Raw genomic sequence first — 19742 nt, 5'->3', positions numbered from 1 at the left:
TTCTACAAACTTCATTGATGATGCATAATCTGATTTTGGTTCCATTTTGCTTTCCAAAGCAATTAGGCCACTCCATGGGCCTGAATCATTTATAGATCAATCATAATTGTTGACTAACTTAGTTGAGTTACTTTCCTGTGTAAAAGATCTAGTTCAAGTATGTATTTACTTGAAGCAAATTTAACAACTTTTGAATACCTCAATTTGGACATGAGGAACAAAACTTGAAAACTAGAAGGTTAATGTCACATTAATGCCATACTTGTGCCTAGTTAAGCAAATGGGGGGAAATATTAGTTTACCCATTAGATGTTGTTTATTTAAAAGTTTAACTCCATCGTCAGAGTTAATTATCCTTATGCCTAATCCTGTTTTATACAGCTTATATTTGTTTCACAGTTAAATTGTAAATGTTTTCTGACTGGGAGGCTCTAGTTTTCTGTTCAGAAATAAACTTTACTCTGAGCGGAAAGTGGATCTCTACCTCAAATGTATCTCCTTCCAGTTAACACACATTCTGATCACCATTACAATTTGGCAATAACCTTGAAAGCTTTGGCATAAACTTAAATACTATGCAACAGTATCGAAATTAACGGTCTGGTTGCCAAACTTGGGTTCATATAATGACTTTAATATGTGTAATCTCCTGCAAATAGCTCATGAACACATTGTAAATGATTGAATGTGCATTTTCTATTTTTCTTTCCTGGCAGGAAAAGAATGGAGGCTTTTTATTGAGTGGTGGGGGCTAGTGTTCATGTACTAAAAGTGTACTTGGCTTTTTAAAACAAAATATACATTTAATTGCCATAAAACAAGCTGGATGATGTATTTAGATTTTCATTTAAAAATGATGTTTCACTTTGAATTTTATCCATTATTGCAGAGAGCGTCAGGATGCTGATGGTCAGATGAAAGAACTTCAGGACCAGCTGGAGGCAGAACAATATTTTTCAGTATGTTCTCGACTTTTGAGTTCACAGTGAGGAAAACTTAATACAATTAAATAACGCTCTAAGATTTTGTTGGATGAAACTTTTCCTTTTTAATGATTTGTGTATACTTTTAAAAGTATACAAAGGCAAAGGCACAAATGAGGATACGACTTTTTGCAATTGACTCTCATAAAAGAAGAACAATGTCTATTATGTGAGCAAGAAGAAAAAGAATCTGACCATCACAAAGCCATTATTGAACATTAATTTTAGGCACAAATTAAATTGCAAATGAAAAAATGAGCAACCAAATTAAACCTATAGAGCATTATCAGTTGTGGTGGGGGGAGGGAGGTGATGGGTTTGTGTGGGTGTGTGTAATTATTACTGTAACACCATTTGTGTCTAAAAACATGTGTGACCAATTAGATGAAGAATACAGATGAAAATTTGAATTCATTTAAAACATTAGAAGTTAAACTAAACCTTTTCCTCGATCAATTCCTAATTTATATGACAAATACACAAAGTGCAGTTAATCAGAGCACAAACTTGGAAATTTGGTGAATAAGGGAATTCAGTGCCTTGAGACAGAAGGGAAACAGGCAAGTGATGCTTATTTTGCTCTCTTATCTAGCAATAGTAAAGCTCATTAGGAGTAATAGGATTTATAAATTAATTAAGAAAATAATAATTAGCAGATAATAAAGATGGCAGGATAGGTGACGTTAAAGGGAAGGTTTCGGGTTAAAGGGATAGGTTTCGTTAAAGGGAAGTCGTGTCTGACAAATTTACTGGAGTTCTATGAGGATGTGTCTAGGGTGGTGGATAGAGGAGAGCCGGTGGATGTGGTCTTTCTGGATTTTCAGAAGGCGTTTGACAAGGTACCTCACAGGAGGTTATTGCAGAAGGTCAGGGGACAGGGAGTTGGGGGTAGGGTGTTAGCGTGGATAGAGGATTGGTTGTCAAATAGGAGGCAGAGAGTGGGGGTCAATGGGTGCTAATCGGATTGGCGGATGGTGACTAGTGGAGTGCCCCAGGGGTCGGTGCTGGGGCCTCAGCTATTTACCATTTATATAGATGATCTGGAGGAGGGAACCGAGTGTATGGTGTTGAAATTTGCTGATGACACCAAGATTGGTGGAAAGGCAAATTGTGCGGAGGGTGTGGAGAGTCTGCAGAAGGATCTAGATAGGCTGAGCAAATGGGCCAGGAACTGGCTAATGGAATTTAATGTTGGCAAGTGCAAGGTGGTCCACTTTTGTAGGAATAATGGTAGGAAGGATTATTACTTACGGGGCGAAAAACTTCAGCAGGCGACGGTGCAGAGGGACCTCGGGGTCCTTGTGCACGAGTCGCAAAAACCCAGCTTGCAGGTGCAGCAGGTGGTCAGGAAGGCGAATGGGATGCTGGCCTTCATAGCGAGGGGGATTGAATATAAAAGTAGGGAGGTCTTGCTGCAGCTGTATAGGGCATTGGTGAGGCCGCAGCTGGAGTACTGTGTGCAGTTTTGGGCGCCGTACTTACGCAAGGATATTTTGGCCTTGGAGGGAGTGCAGAGGAGGTTTACTAGGCTGATGCCGGAGTTGAGGGGTTTGAGCTATGAGGAGAGGCTGAATAAACTAGGCTTGTACTCGTTAGAGTTTAGAAGAATGAGGGGAGATCTCATTGAGACGTATAAGATGATGAATGGGATGGATAGGATAGAGGTGGAGAGACTCTTCCTGCTCAGAAAGGATAGTAGGACTAGGGGGCACAGCCTCAAGATAAAGGGGGGGCGGTTTAGAACGGAGTTGAGGAGGAACTTCTTCACTCAAAGGGTGGTGAATCTCTGGAATTCTCTGCCCGTTGAAGTGGTGGAGGCTGCCTCGCTAAATATTTTTTAAGACGCGGGTTGATGGGTTTTTGATAAGAGAGGGGATTAAGGGTTATGGGGAGAGGGCGGGAATGTGGAACTGAGCCATGACAGATCAGCCATGATCTTATTGAATGGCGGGGCAGGCTCGAAGGGCTGGATGGCCTACTCTTGCTCCTATTTCTTATGTTCTTATGTGACGTGTTGTGACTGAAAAACTTGAAGAATGTGGGAATTTCTCAACACTAGTGTGATCCAAGGCAAACACGTTTGTAGTATGTGTCAGCAGCTTGAAATGCTTTGGCTCAGAGTCACTGAACTGGAAACAAGCTGCATTCATTACGATACATCAGGGAGGGGGATATTTACTTCAGTACTTTGTCTTAGGAAGTGCTCACAGCCCTTGGGTCAGAGGCATCTGATTTGGTCACTGGTCTTTGACAGAAGGGTGTGATTGTGAGTGAGGCAGATAAGGCGTTTGAGAAGGTAGGAATGGAAGAGCCTCAGCCCTTGCAATTGTCCAGTATGCTCAAGGTTCTACCAGCTTGTGGGACAAAAGCAGGGGCTGCAGGTTGATAGAACATAGAACACTACAGCACAAACAGGCCCTTCGGCCCACGAGTTGCGCCGATCACATCAACACCTACCAATCTATAGACCTATCTATAACCCCAATCCCATAAAACCCCATATACTCATCCAGAAGTCTTTTAAAAGACCCCCGCGAGTTCGCCTCCACCACCACTGACAGCAGCCGATTCCATTCAGTCACCACCCTCTGAGTGAAAAACTTACCCCTAACATCACTTCTGTACTTTCCTCCCCGCACCTTAAATCTGTGTCCTCTCGTAGCGACCATTTCAACCCGGGGAAATAGCCTCTGAGAATCCACCCTATCTATTCCTCTCAACATTTTATAAACTTCTGTCAGGTCGCCTCTCAACCTTCGTCTCTCCAGGGAAAAGAGTCCCAGCTCCTTCAACCTAACTTCATAAGGCATGCCTCCCAGTCCAGGCAACATCCTTGTAAATCTCCTCTGTACCCTTTCAATAGCTTCTACGTCTTTCCTATAGTGAGGCGACCAGAACTGCGCACAGTACTCCAAATGAGGCCTGACAAGGGTCTTATAAAGTTGCAGCATTACCTCCCGACTCCTAAACTCGATTAATGAAGGCCAGTACACCATACGCCTTCTTGACCACCTCCTCCACCTGCGAGGCCGATTTAAGAGTCCTGTGGAGCCGGACCCCAAGATCCTTCTGCTCTTCAACACTACTAAGACTCCTGCCCTTGATAGTGTACTCGTTCATCCCGTTGGTTCTGCCAAAATGGACGACTACACATTTATCCGCGTTGAAGTCCATCTGCCACTTCTCCGCCAGTCCTGCATCCTATTTATGTCCTGCTGCAACTTTTGACATCCTTCCAGACTATCCACAACACCATCGACCTTCGTGTCATCAGCGAACTTACTTACCCATCCCTCCACTTCCTCATCCAGGTCATTTATGAAAATGACAAACAGCAAGGGTCCTAGAACAGATCCCTGGGGCACTCCACTGGTGACTGACCTCCATTCAGAAAAAGACCCATCCACAACCGCTCTCTGCCTTCTGCAGGCAAGCCAGTTCTGGATCCACAAGGCCAAAGGCCCTTGGATCCCATGCCCTCTCACCTTCTCAAGAAGTCTTGCATGGGGGACCTTATCAAATGCCTTGCTGAAGTCCATGTACACCACGTCCACGGCACTTCCTTCGTCAATGTGTTCAGTCACATTATCGAAGAACTCAACTAGGCTCGTAAGGCACGACCTGCCCTTGACAAATCCATGCTGACTATTCCTGATCACGTCAAACCTCTCCAAATGCTCGTAAATCTTGTACCTCAGAAGCCTCTCCATCAGCTTACCAGCCACTGAGGTCAGACTCACCGGTTGGTAATTTCCCGGGCTATCTCTGTTCCCTTTCTTGAAAATAAGAACTACATCCGCAATCCTCCAATCTTCCGGAACCTCTCCCGTCTCCATTGACGACGCAAAGATCATCGCCAGGGGCTCTGCAATCACTTCCCTCGCCTCCCACAGTATCCTGGGGTACATCCCATCTGGTCCCGGCGACTTATCTATCTTGATAGAATTCAAAAGTTCTAACACATCCTCCTCCTTAATATCCACATACTCAATCTTTTCCATCTGCTGCAAATCCGTAGCAAAATCTCCCAGAACAGCTTCCACCGTGAATACTGAGGCAAAGTACTCATTAAGCATCTCTGCCATTTCTTCTGGTTCCACACAGACCTTTCCCCCTTCACCTTTTATAGGTCCTATCCCTTCTCTTCTCATCCTTTTACCTTTCACATATTTATAGAAGGCCTTGGGATTCTCCTTAATCTTACCCGCCAAGGTCTTCTCATGACCCCTTTTGGCTCTCCTAATTTCCCTTTTAAGCTCCTTTCTACAGTCCTTATACTCCTCAAGATCCTTAACCTCTCCTAGTTCCCTGAACCTTTTGTACACCTTCCTTTTCCCCCTGACTAGGTTCAACACAGCCTTCGTGCACCACGGTTCCCGCGACCCACCAAAACCCCCTTGTCTCATCGGAACGTTGTCATGCAGAACTCCAGACAAACATTCCTTGAATATCCGCCACCTTCCTTCAGTACTTTTCCCTAAGAACGCCTCCTTCCAGTTTATTTGTCCAAGTAACTTCCTGACTTCTTCGTATCTCCCCTTACTCCAGACAAACACCTTCCTAGCCTGCCTGATCCTATCTCGTTCCAATGCAATTGTGAAGGAGATAGAATTATGGTCACCATTCCCAAGATGCTCTCCTACCGAGAGATCCATCACCTGCCCTGGTTCATTTGCCAGCACCAGGTCAAGTACAGCCTCTCCCCTCGTAGGCTTATCCACATACTGTGTCAGGAAACCTTCCTGAACACACCTAACAAACTCCTCCCCATCCAAACCCCTTACCCTAGGGATATTCCAGTCGATGTTTGGGAAATTGAAGTCTCCCATCACGACAACCCTGTTATTAATACATCTCTCCAGAATCTGTTTCCCTATCTGCACTTCAACTTCCCTGTCACTATTGGGCGGCCTATAGAATACACCCAGCAAAGTTTTCGACCCTTTGCTGTTCGTAACTTCCACCCACAGAGACTCTGTAGATAGTCCCTCCACGGCATCCTCTTTCTCTGCAGCCATGACACTGTCCCTGATCAACAGTGCCACTCCACCACCTCTTCTGCCACCCTCCCTGTCCTTCCTGAAGCATCTGAAACCTGGCACCTGAAGTACCCAGTCCTGTCCCTGAGACATCCAAGTCTCCGTAATGGCCACCACATCACATTCCCAAGCAGCAATCCACGCCCTAAGCTCATCTACCTTATTCACTACACTCCTTGCATTAAAATATATACACTTCAGCCCCTCAGTCTGGGCATTTCCCTTCTCCACCCCCTGTCTAACCTCCCTCTCATACTGCCTGTGGTCCTCCCCTACCTGGGAGCTAACCTCCTCCGTCCCAGTCTCCCCATCACAATTCCCTCCCCCCATCCTTTCTAGTTTAAAGTCCCCCCGGTAGCCTTAGCCAGTCTTCCCGCCAAGATATTAGTCCCCCTGGGATTTAAGTGCCACCTGTCCTTACTGTACAGGTCCCACCTACCCCTAAAGAGGTCCCAGTGATCTAGGAACCGAAATCCCTGCCCTCTGCACCAGTCCCTCAGCCACGCATTCAGCCTCCACCTCATTCCATTTCTTCCCTCATTCTCCCGTGGCACAGGCAGCAATCCTGAGATTACTACCTTCGCTTTTCTCTTCCTCAGCTGCCTACCCAGTTCCCTATAGTCCCTTTTCACGAGTACCTCCCTCTTCTTGCCTGCGTCAGTAGTACCTATATGCACTACAACCTCTGGTTCCTCACCCTCCCCTTTCAGGATGTCTGGGACACGCCCAGAGACATCCCGGATCCCAGCTCCAGGGAGACAAACCACCATCCGCGACTCCCGTCTACGTCCACAAAAACGCCTGTCCGCCCCCCTCACTGTGGAGTCCCCTATTAGCACTACCTTTCTGCTCTCTTTTTTGATTTTTGACTTACTGGCTCAGCTCCAGAGACCTGGCCACCGCTTCTTCCCTCAGATGAGCTGTCCCCCCCAGTAGTACTCAGGCCGGAGTACTTATTTTGAAGGGGGACATCCACCGGTGTGCTCTCCATCACCCGAGGTTTCCCCTTCCTAATAGTTACCCAAGTGCCCTCTTCCCGTTGCCCTGGTGTGACTACTTGCTGATAGCTCCTATCTATAACCTCCTCACTCTCCCGAATGAGCCGAAGGTCCTCGAGCTGCATTTGCAGCTCCTTAACCTGGTTCCGTAGGGTCTGCAGCTCCACACACCGAGCACAGGTGTGGATATAAGGTAGACCAGGAGCTTGCAAGACCTCCCACATGTTGCATTGGCAACAACATACAGGTCTCACACCCATACTTGCCCCTTTTAGCAACCCAGAGGAAAAAGTAAAAAAAAACTTATAACTTACCTTATCTCTTTGGCCCTGTGAGCCAAAGCCCTTACAGCACACACAAAAACAAAAGCAGTCTTACCTGCTCTCAGACAGAGCCCCTCTCTCTCTCTCTCTCTTTTTTAGGTTAGAGGAGGGGGGAGGGCTGGGATACTCTACCTATGTAGAGTATGGGGAATCCCCTCTGGTCTAATTTATAGTAGGAAAAAAAAACTTGACCCGAGTGCCCTCGCAACTACTTCCGGGATAAAACTTAAAGCAAGCAAAAAAAAACCCACTAAAACAAAGTTAGTTTTTAAAAGAAAGAAAAAGTCGCTGTACTCACCCACAAGCTCTCCACTCGCAAATCGCAGCCTCTCTTCAGTGCTCCCACGGAACAATGAGCCTCCCACGGAACAATGAGGGTGTGATGTGCGAACTGACCATGGCACTGTGGTACAGAAAACAATTCGAGTGAAAGGAGTTCATTAGAATGTAGTGGTAGTAGAGGACAGTATTGTCAGAGGATTGACCCAGTTCTATGCAGCTGAGAGTGCAAGTCCAGAAAGCTGTGTTGCCTGCAAGGTGTTAAGATTTGGGACATCATTTTGGTGCTGGAGAGGAACTTGCAGTGGGAGGACGAGGTTCCAGTTGTCATGGTCCATATTGGTACCAATGACATAAGAACAAAGAACAAAAACAGCCCGGGAAACAGGCCCTTCGGCCCAACGAGCCCGCGCCGCCATCTCAACACCACCAGTCGCCCTCTCCACCCATGACCCTTGTCTAATGTTTTATGGCCATCCAGATTGAGGGAAACTGATTTAGGGACAATTTATTCCTGCCAATCAGCCCAGCAGCACATCTTTGGGGTGTGGGAGGAAACCGGAGCACCCGGAGAAAACCCACGCAAGCACGGGGAGAATGTGCAAACTCCCACAGACACCGGCCCAAATCCATGTGTCTGCACAGCAATCAGCGATAGTCACTGAGCTGTTGTCTTGCCCAGTATCTGGTCCAGTTTAGGCACACACTAACAACATGAAGCACTAGGCCAACCTCGAACAACCAAGAGCAGCCCCAGTACGACCCATCGCGTGTATGCCCCTCATTGGACACAAGGCGGACCGACTTAAAGCCTGTGAATGAAAAGGGGGAAAAAAAATTATTATTGTACCATATCCATTTACCTTACCAGGAACGCCCCAATGCTAATTACCCTTATTTAAAACAATCTCCTATATCCACCCATCTCCAACCCAGTCATGTGCCTAAGTTACTCTTAAATGACTCTAGTGTGTTTGCCTCCATCACCTTACTTGGCAGAGCATTCCACGCCCCCACTACCCTCTGTGTGAAAAACCTCCCTCTAATATCTGTGTTGTACCTCTCCCCCCCCCTCACCTTAAGTCTATGGCTCCTTGTCCTACGTGTCTCTATCACAGGAAATAGCTTACCTCTGTTTATCTATACCCTTCATAATCTTATATACCTCTATTAGATCCCCCCTCAGTCGGCGTCTTTCAAGGGAAAAGAGCCCCAATTTCTTCAATCTTTCCTCATACCCCAGTCCTTCCATACCAGGCAACATCCTGGTAAACCTCCTCTGCACTCTCTCCAGAGAGGCTCTGTGAGGAATTTTGAGCAACTAGTGGAAAAATTATAAAGCAAAACTTCAAAGGTGATAATCTCTGGATTATTACTCGAGCCACGAGCAAATTGGGGTAGTGTAAATAAGATTGGAGAGATAATTGCATGACTTCAAGACTCAGTTGGGAGAAATGGGTTTTGATGCACGGGGCAGTAAAACCTCTCCTGGGGAAAATGTGAGCTGCACCATTGGGACAGGCTTCACCTGAAATATGCTGTGGGACTAGTGTTCTGGCGAATAGATAACTAGGACAGTAGAGAGGTCTTTAAATTAAATAATGAGGGAAGGGATTGTGTGAGAGGAAATTTAGTAATTCAGATGGCAACTGTATAGAACAGGGTAGCAATTTGGATAAAGATAATGGAGTGTGGCAGGGAGAGAGAATAGAAACTTAGTGCACCAGCAGATAAGGCAAAGATTCTTAAAACAAAGCAAATATATAGTTAAAGGCTGTGTGTCTGAATGCATGCAGCATTTGTAATTAAATGCATGATCTGATAGCCATCACAGAGACATGGTTGCAGGGTGCCCGTAAAGATTGGAGCATATTTGATATTTAGAAAAGATACAAAGTTAGGAAAATACGTTCTGGTAGCTCTGTTGATTAGGAATGTCAGTAGTACAGTAGCGAGAGATGACCTTCATTCCAAAGAGTAACATATCAAATCAGTTTGGTTGGAGGTAAGAGATAGGAAAGATTAGAGCTCACAGGTGGGAGTAGTTTAAAAGCTCCCTAACTAGTTACACTGTAGGTCAAAGTACACCGAAAAAATAAATGGGGCTCATAAGAAAGACCATAGTAATCATCAGTGACTATAGTTGTCTTGTACATTGGACAAATCAAATTGGCAAAGATAACCTGGAACATTAGTTCATGCAGTGTATGTAGAACAGTTTCTTAGAGCAATATGTTCCAGAGCAGGAAGAAGCTGTTGTAGACCTGGTAATGAGCAGTGCGACAGGATTAATCATAACCTGAAGGTAAATGAGCCTGTAGGTGACTGTGATCGTAACAATAGAATTCTGGGTTCAGTTTGAAGGGGGAAAGTGTAAGTTTGTGTTTGAAATCTGAATTCTGGCCCAGTGAAAGAGGAAACAAATATCAGAAGAAAATGGACTTGAAATTCAAGTGCTACCTAATTTAAAAAAAGGAATTATAGGCATCTGGGGTATTTCGTATGTCAAAGTTTGAAAAAAACACTGTACTAGGAAGGGAATTAAAACTGAAGAATTAAGAAACGGCTCAAACTAAATTCCAGTGAGCATGGTAGATCTAATAAACTTTTGTAGTACTTTTCTCTTGTAATAACAAAAGTATAGTTATTTAAGAATACAAAATACTGATTTACTTTTTCCTGGGCAAGACCAGTATTTGTTAACCATTCCTAATTATCTTTGTGAAAGTGGCCTTCTTGAATCTCTGCATTCCAGTGGTATAGTTGTGCCCAAAGTGCTGTTAGGAATGGAGTTCCAGGTTTTTGACCCAGGAACATTATACTACCAGTTTGTTGCTTATGTTATTTGCTGCTTTTAAACTTTACAGACTTTGTACAAGACTCAAGTTAGGGAGCTGAAGGAAGAATGTGAAGAGAAAAACAAGCTTTGTAAAGATTTGCAGCAAAAAATGCAGGAGCTGCAGGATGAGAGGTGGGAATTCATTTCACTGATACGATCTCAGAACAATCTTGTTTTAGTTTGAAACATAATCTAAAGTATACCTCCACTGAACTTTTAGCATTTCTGTATTTCTTAATCTTCAATAGAAAAAGTTCAAAACGTAAAGCCCTGAATTTCGAGGTAATATATTTATTACATGATTTGAGCAGGAAATGAAATGTATTTGATATGAACTGAAGCTGATATCTTGTGGAAAAAGGATGCTTAGCTATGAAAGTTGAAGTCCAGTCTTTCAAATAGTCTATACTGATCAATCTTCATTACTGAATTCATCTCCTGAGACAACTGCTGAATTGCTAAGAATGAAGGTCTGATTGTGATGTATTGTTCCTTTGTGTGCACTTCACTCAAAAACAAAATGTGCTGATTAAACTGATTTTAATTTCTCTGCAGAGATTCTTTGGCAGCACAACTTGAGATTACACTAACAAAGGCGGACTCTGAGCAACTTGCACGTTCAATTGCAGAGGAACAGTATTCTGATCTAGAGAAAGAAAAAATTATGAAGGAACTAGAAATTAAAGAGATGATGGCAAGGCACAAGCAGGAGCTGGCTGAAAAGGATGCAACAATTGCCTCTGTGAGTAAAACTTTGCTAGTTAAATTCTTATGCATAATTATCAAAAGTTGTGAATAGAAGAATTAAAACCTAATTCACAAATACTAGTAGTAACTTTTTTTTGCATAAGGCACTTGCTCAGCCCTTTATATGTACTTAGAAATTGCATGCATCTTGCACTTGTTAATAGATACCATAAAGCAGGCATGAGACATTTTGACCCTGATATTTAGGAGAATTTTGAGAACCGCTTCCTAACCACAACCAGCAAGACTGAGTGATGTGGTGCCCTGAGAGATTGAAGGTTATGGGGAGGCCTAGATATTGGGTCAAGGAGGTATCATTGGGGCTTGATGAGATTGGTTTGGTATCTTCCTGGGAGATATAAGGGGAGAAGGTTTGAGGTTGAGGACAGTGTGAAGGAGAAAGCTGTCCTTGGAGGAGATAGTATATTGTGATGGACATCAGGAGAACTTTGCACTGCTGGAAGGACAAGTTGGAGGAGCATCGATTCTCATCATTGTAGGGGCCATCAAGGTTGCTTAGTGGGCCAGGATGGAAACGTACTGCCCTCCTTTCTCACAAGCAGTGCTGCAAAAGCAGTTATTTGTTTCGTGCAACTTTTCTTATTCCTTGCCATCCATCCCTTCAACTGCCAGTTTCCAATAGCTCAGGAAACCCAACTGACCAGCAACAGAGCCTCATTAAAATGCTTAAATGAGTGATCCATCTCCGATGAGCAGGTTGATTATTCACACTCCTTTTCTCACCACTGCCCACATGCCCCACCACCACCTGGATTGTCTCAGTTAAAATTGTAAATAAATGGATTCAAGCGGATGGGTTCATGTTTAAAAATTTCTGTTTTAGAACAAAGAACAACACAGCACGGGAAACAGGCCCTTCGGCCCAACGAGCCCGCGCCGCCGTCCTACTATCTCAGTGACCTATTCATGATTTTAGTCTACACCTAACGTGCGAGGATCAGGGAGGTCCAATTTAGGGACAATTTAGTACCCAATCAATCAGCCTAAAAGCACATCTTTGGGGGATGTGGGAGGAAACCGGAGCACCCGGAGGAAACCCACGCAACCACGGGGAGAACGTGCAAACTCCCACAGACACAGGCCCAAATCCATGTGTCCGCACAGCAACAGAGATAGTCTCTGAGCTGTCATGTTGCCCTCGAGATGGTCCAGTTTAAGCACACTAACGACATGAAGCAATAGGCAACTCCCGAAGCAACATCCAAGAGCAGCCCACTACAACCTGCCGCCTGCATGCCCCTTGCTGGACTTAAATGCCTGTGGAGACAAAAAAATTCATTATTAAACAGGCAAAGACTAACATTCCTGAGGCAAAACGTATTCCCAAGCCTACAATGTTCAGTAAGGCCTACTATATCCCCCTATATGTAGCCCGCTCATATGGCTGTCTAAGTGACTCTTAAACAACCCTAGCGTGCCTGCTTCCACCACCTTACTCGGCAGTGCATTCCACACCCCCACTACCCTTTGTGTGAAAAACTGCCCTCTAATATTTGTCTTATACCTAGCCCCCCTCACCCTAAGCCCGTGACCCCTCGTTCTATCCATTTCTTGTAGCGGAAAAAGCTTACCACCATTTACTCTATCTATTCCCTTCATAATCTTATAAACCTCTATTAGATCCCCCCTCAGCCGACGTCTCTCAAGGGAAAACAGCCCAAGTTCATTCAATCTTTCCTCGTAAGACAGCCCTTCCATACCAGGCAACATCCTGGTAAATCTCCTCTGCACTCTCTCCAGGATCTCTACATCCTTCCGGTAGTACGGCGACCAGAACTGGACGCAGTACTCTAAGTGAGGCCTAACCAACGGTTCTATACAACTGCAACATCAGACTCCTACTCTTATATTCTATACCTCTTCCTATGAAGGCTAACATACCATACGCTTTCCTCATCACATTCTGCACCTGTACCGACACCTTCAGGGACTTGTGCACTTGCACCCCCAGGTCTCTCTGCGTATCTATACTCCGGATAGTTCTACCTTTTATCGTATAACTCCCCTCCACATTATTCCGGCCAAAGTGCATCACCTCGCATTTCTCCGGATTAAATTCCATTTGCCATCTATCTGCCCAATCTACCAGCCTGTCTATGTCCTGTTGCATTGCCAGGCACTGCTCCTCAGTACCCGCCAATCCAACCATCTTGGTGTCATCAGCAAATTTGCTGATCACACCACCTACCCCCTCTTCCAAGTCATTAATATATACCACAAATAGAAGAGGTCCAAGTACCGAGCCCTGCGGCACACCACTGGTGACAGGCCTCCAATTGGAAAAGGAGCCTTCCACTACTACTCGCTGTCTCCTCCTCCCAAGCCAGTTCTCCACCCATCTACATACCTGGCCTTGTATCCCATGAGCCTTCACCTTTTCTATCAGCCTACCATGAGGGACCTTGTCAAACGCCTTACTGAAATCCATATAGACAACATCAACGGCTTGTCCTTCGTCAACCGTTTTTGTCACCTCTTCAAAAAATTCCACTAGATTCGTAAGGCACGACCTCCCTGTAACGAAGCCATGCTGCGTATCCCTGATCAGATTGCAGCGCTCCAGATGTTCATACATCCTATCCTTGAGGATCCTCTCCATTAGCTTGCCTATAACCGAAGTCAAGCTCACCGGCCTATAATTCCCTGGGTTATCCCTCTGACCCTTCTTAAACAACGGTACTACATTTGCAATGCGCCAATCCTCTGGGACCTCACCTGTGTCCAAAGAAGAGACAAAGATTCGCGTCAGAGGCCCAGCAATTTCATCCCTCACCTCCCTTAACAGCCTGGGATAGATGCCATCAGGCCCCGGAGATTTATCCGTCTTTATACCGTCTAAAAGTCCCAACACCTCTTCCCTCGTGATGACTATATCCCTCAACGGATCCTCAAACTCCTCAAGCACAGCACCAGACATCAGGCCCCTCTCCTGCGTGAATACCGACGCAAAGTATTCATTCAGGATCTCCCCCATTCCCCCAGGCTCCAAGCATAGTTCCCCTCCTCTGTCCCTGAGAGGACCAATCTTCCCTCTAACCATCCTTTTATTTCTAACATAGGAGTAAAATGCCTTAGGATTTTCTTTAATCCTACCCGCCAAAGCCATTTCGTGGCCCCTTTTTGCCTTTCTGATGCCCCTTTTAAGTTCTCTCCTACATTCTCTGTATTCTTCTAACGCTATCTCTGTCCTCAAATGCCTAGATCTAATGTACGCCTCTCTCTTCCTCCTGACCAGGTCCTCAATATCCCTAGTTACCCATGGCTCTCTAATCCTACCCTTCCCATCCTTCCTCTTGACCGGCACGTGCCTTTCCTGCAAAGATTTTAGTTTTCCCTTGAGAGACTCCCACATACCCAGCGTCGACCTGCCATCAAGCAGCTTACCCCAGTCCGTATCTTTAAGATCCTGCCTAATCCGGTTGTATCTAGCCCTCCCCCAGTTTAACACCCTCCCCTTAGGACAGGCTTCATCTTTATCCATTAATATCTTAAACCAGACAGAGTTGTGGTCACTGTTAGCCACCTGCTCTCCTACTTCAACGTCAACCACCTGCCCAGGCTCATTCCCCAGAACCAAGTCCAGTATAGCCCCCTCCCTGGTCGGGCTATCCACATACTGCTCCAGGGATCCTTCCATTACACACTGTACAAATTCCTCCCCGTCAGCACCCTCTGATCTCGGCACCTTCCAGTCTACCCCGGGGAGATTAAAATCTCCCACTACCACCACCCTATTCTTCCTGCACTTATCTAGAATGTCCCTGCTTATCCCTTCTTCCACAGCCCTTGGGCTGTTGGGCGGTCTGTAGTACACACCCAACATAGTAACGTCTCCCTTCCTATTCCTCAACTCCACCCACAGCGACTCGATTCCTATATCCTCTATTCCTCCCTCCCTCTGCACTGCTATGATGCAATCCTTAACTAACAACGCCACTCCCCCACCTCTCTGCGACCCACCCCTATCACACCTGAAGCACTTATACCCGGGAACATTCAACTGCCAGTCCTGCCCTTCCTTTAACCAAGTCTCTGTCACTGCCACCACTTCCAACTTCCTTTCGAACATTATTGCCTTCAGTTCATCTGTTTTGCCAGTCACACTCCTAGCATTGAAACACATGCACCGAAGACACTCAGAAACAATCCGATCCTTCTTCCTACCCTCCGGGCTTACCCTATCCCCAATCCCAGTTCCGTCCACATCCCCACCCCCACTCCATATTAGTTTAAACACTGCCGAAACACTCCAGCTAACCTTCCAGCTAAGATATTCACACCCTTCCCAGTTAACTGTACCCCATCCCTCTTATATATTTGCCCCTCTTTCATAAAGACTTCCCAATGGTCTACGAATCTAAAACCCTCTGCCCTACACCAATCCTTCAACCACGCATTGAGTTGGAGTATCTCATTATTTCTAGCCCTGCTAGCCCCAGGCACCGGCAGCAGCCCAGAGAACGCCACCCTGGAGGCCCTACATTTCAGCCTAGCCCCCAACTCCCTGAACTGCCTACGTATGTCCCCCCTGCACTTTGTTCCTACATCCTTCTCTCCTATGTGCACTATCACATCAGACTTGGTCCCTCCACCCTTCAAAATTCCCTCTACCCTTTCTGAAACATCCTGTACCCCTGCCCCAGGGAGGCAGACTACCATCCTGGAGTCCCGCTTTTGCCCACAGAACCGCCTGTCAATCCCTTTGACTCTCCCATCCCCCACCACTATCTCTCACCCTGCACTCTTCCCTTCCTCCGAGGTATTCTGATCTCCCTCCCTTGCCTTCTCTACCCCAGCTGTCACCCCACCCTTGATATTCCGGGGTAATTCCTCTGGGGCGGTCCTAGTGCCACGACTCCTTTTCTTTTTGCTCTTCCTAACTGTGACCCATCCGTCTCTCCTCCCAGGTCCTGGTATCTGCTCAGTGTTACTGTCCCTATCCATTATTTCCTCATTTTCCCTAACTAAAAACATATCCTCCAGCCTCAGTTCCAGCTGCCTCACCCGGGCCCTTAATCTCTGCACCTCTAGACATTTCCCGCATATGTGGGCTTTCGGGAGATGTGCTGTCTCCAGAAATGTCCGCATATGACAACGAACACAGTGAACACGTGTAACCCTAGACCCTGCCATTATGTTTGCCCCCTATTAAGGTGTCCTATTAATTCCTGTTACCAAGCCTACACTCGCCCAAGCCCAGTGAGCTTAAGCCCTTTTACCTCTCACTCTGCTTCCCGCCTCACTCCGCTGCCCGCTATCTACCTTGGCCTTCTTTTTATACTCCCGCGCTCCCTTCCCAGCAGCCCCCGCGCCTATCTCCCGCTACGGAGCGCCAAAATAATCAAAAAACCCTCTCGAACTAGAATTAAGTCAAAATATAGTAATTACAATGCAGCACACTCACCAAAAGGCAGCCACTCGTCGAAATCACAGCTCCAGAGAACAGTTTTACTTTTCCATCTGACCCATACTTATCCATTTTTGGGTTTTAAGAATATTCCAATTGACTCTGTCGCGATTACACTTGAGTCAGAATTGTGGTTGGACAGAAGTGCTAGTTTCCGCATATATTTGTGGAATTAGAAATTAATGCAGTACCATTCTATGTCAAAAAAATTCTTAATTTCAGAAACATAACACCAAATAATATTTAAAGCTAAGTTGCAACACAATTGTTTTCTTTGAAGAGGCCTCAAGTGTCTTAACATCTGCAACAAAAATGTCTTCCATTGATGAAGCAAACTTACACTGAGCACAAATTTGATAAATTGTAGACTGCTAGAGGGTGCAATGGAACTATTACACAACTACCAGATATGCATTTGTGTAACTTTGATAGTTTTCATTTAAATATTTTAATTTGCTATTTAGCTGGAGGAGACAAATAGAATGCTGACTGCTGATGTAGCAAATCTTGCAAGTGAGAAGGAAGAACAGAATAATAAAATGAAGGAGCTTCAGGACCGTGAGTATACATAAATTTCAAAATAAATCATATATGTGTCAATTCCTTTGTGCATTCTCAACCTAATTTTTAGTGTACTGTTCAATTTGATATTAAAGGAGCAATTTATACTTCTATAGTACCTTATTTCCTTATGGCATCCTAAAAACTTTGCAACCAACAACTTACTTTTTGAAATGTCGTCACTTACATGAGGAAAAGGAACAGTTTCACTGAGAGGTGACAATGGCTCCTGTTGTCAGAAAGGTTTTAATTGCATCCATTTTCTAAGTAGTATAGCAAAACTTTTATGCAGTTCCTGACCTACCTACATTTGATTCAGATAGAGTGAATGTCTTGAAATACACACTTTCATAGTTTTGGTCGAGACCAGGAATGTATTTAGTTTTGTCAAGAATCCAGTACCCAGATATTTACTAAAAGAATGAAGCCACAAAGTTCATGGTTTAAAAGAAATGATTTTTATTATACTGAAGTCAAAGAACCTATATCCTAATAACAACACCCTATTTTAAACTGCGAGTTACAGTAAAAGTAAAGTTTAAATGTACAATTAACTCAGTTACTAAGGGCAAGTTTTCTGATGGTAGGGGCAGCTCGCCATTAGCTGGTGGCAGGAACATCCAGTTCTACCAATGTCTGTGGTGAGTTAGGCTGTTCGCCTATCCTGCTGACAGGGAACCAGCTTCAGGTGGTCACCATCAGCAGGACCAGAAGATCCTGCCAGTGGGAAGGCCAGACAATCATGCCCATGTCCAAATCAAAGTTTTTAAATCCACTTTCCTCCTTCACCTTGCACACCAAAACTCAAGCCAGATACTTATCACAATTTAGAAGATTTACCACTTGGTCTGAATATGACTTCAAAGATCTGTATAAGATTTGATATTTCATGGGCTTTCGTTTACTTCCGAAAATTGCAAACTCCCCGTGCAGCACAGCACAGTCACCTCTAGCTTGAACTTTCCTGTGGTTTAAAATTCTTGCTCGTTTGCTCATTCACTCTGTTTGGCTATACCCAAACCTCAACTCATTGTACGGAACCCTTCAGTTAACAAGAATTTTTCTACTCTTGCAGTGGACTCACCATTTTGACTGTTTCAGAGGAATGTTTTCTCTTCTGCAGCCTGCTTGTTCCAAAACTGAAGAGTAAAACTGCTTGAACACAGAACCACCCTATGTTGACCTTTGTTTTTGCTCTGTTGTTTATCTACTAAGCTAACTGGTCACAGGATCATCTCCTGGAAGCCAGGTGCATCATAATATGAGTTCTGATGAAGGATCATCCAGACTAGAAATTTGAGCCCTATTCTGTCTCCACAGATACTGTCAGACCTGCTAAGATTTTCCAGTATTGTCTGTTTTTGCTTTATCATATCCCTTTTCAGAGATGGTGTGGAGATGCCAGCATTGGGCTGGGGTAGACACAGTAAGAAGTCTCACAACACCAGGTTAAAATCCAACAGATTTATTTGGTATCACAGGCTTCCGGAGCACTGCTCCTTCACCAGATGAAAGAGCAGCACTGTGAAAGCTTGTGATACCAGATAAACCTATTGGACCTTCTGTTGTGCGACTTCTTACTGTGTCTTTTTCAGAGAAACCTAGTTGCTAAAGGGTTCGTCATCCCAAGGTAAAGTGGGTTCTAGTGACATCATTGAGTTGTCCTAGAGATCTATTGGCATTGTCATAAATGAAATAGTGCCACATTGTAGAAAACCTATACTCAGATAATGGATGTTCACCAATTTTAGCTAATGTTTAAAAGAAGAAATCCAAATTCAATAGATAAAGGGCTTTCTAGTTTTTCTTTCTAGCATGTGTGGTCAAAGTAACACCTTGTGCTATCTGGAATGACACAATGATATAGCACTGAAGGTGTGCTGCCTTTCAGGTGAGATATTAGACTAAGATTCTGCCTGTCCTTTCAGGTGAGTGTAAAAGCTCCCATGGTGCTGTTTCAAAGGAGAGCAAGGGAAATCCTCCCCAGTGTTCTGGCCAATATTGATCCTTTAACTGACACCTAAGAATTAAATGCCCGGTCGTAATTCTATTGTGAGACCTTGCTACCCTCTATTCCAGCGTTGCAACTGGGACTATCCTTTGAACAACACCTCATTGAATGCGTAGCATTGTGGGATATTCTGAAGTTGTGAAAGATGCTATCTATATACATGCAGGTTTTTCCTTCTTCCTTTACAGACAGCAATATCAAACCTGTGCTTTAATCCTTTGTGTTAGCTGTTCCTATTTGCATCAGAACTCACCCAAATCATCTTTCCCACACTACATGCATATCTTGAGAATTCCATCTGATTGTGTGTAATTGCTGTGTCTGTTCACAACTATTATTCCTACATTCACCAAAAATAAATGGTTCAGCAATTAAAGATTTGGCTGAAACTGGCAGTACAACTACAAGAGAGTGAGGATGAAGGTATGGAATTCAAGGAGAAAGACTGTGATGTTTTCACTGCAATTTATTACAGTGAAAACAGCTGAGGCTTTTCATTTCTCTTCTACCCTCCTGTATTTCCTTTTTAACCTG

At 44.7% G+C, this 19742-nt stretch overlaps 1 protein-coding gene across 4 annotated transcripts in view; it reads left to right on the top strand.

Moving 5' to 3' along the window:
* The window catches only part of rock2a (rho-associated, coiled-coil containing protein kinase 2a), a 202940-nt gene that overhangs the window by 139502 nt on the left and 43696 nt on the right, over positions 1–19742 (top strand). For all 4 annotated transcript variants that reach the window (XM_080192164.1, XM_080192163.1, XM_080192161.1 and 1 more), the window contains exons 20-23: positions 890–959; positions 10490–10593; positions 11017–11203; positions 17101–17194. In XM_080192164.1, the coding sequence (XP_080048290.1) occupies positions 890–959; positions 10490–10593; positions 11017–11203; positions 17101–17194 (455 nt within the window). The remainder of the gene's footprint in view (positions 1–889; positions 960–10489; positions 10594–11016; positions 11204–17100; positions 17195–19742) is intronic.

Source organism: Carcharhinus amblyrhynchos, chromosome 7 (assembly GCF_965287045.1).
Source record: "Carcharhinus amblyrhynchos chromosome 7, sCarAmb.v2.hapA, whole genome shotgun sequence".
Taxonomy (NCBI): domain Eukaryota; kingdom Metazoa; phylum Chordata; class Chondrichthyes; order Carcharhiniformes; family Carcharhinidae; genus Carcharhinus; species Carcharhinus amblyrhynchos.
Note: the sequence above shows the minus strand (reverse complement) of the source record. Positions and strands in the feature narration are given on the sequence as shown.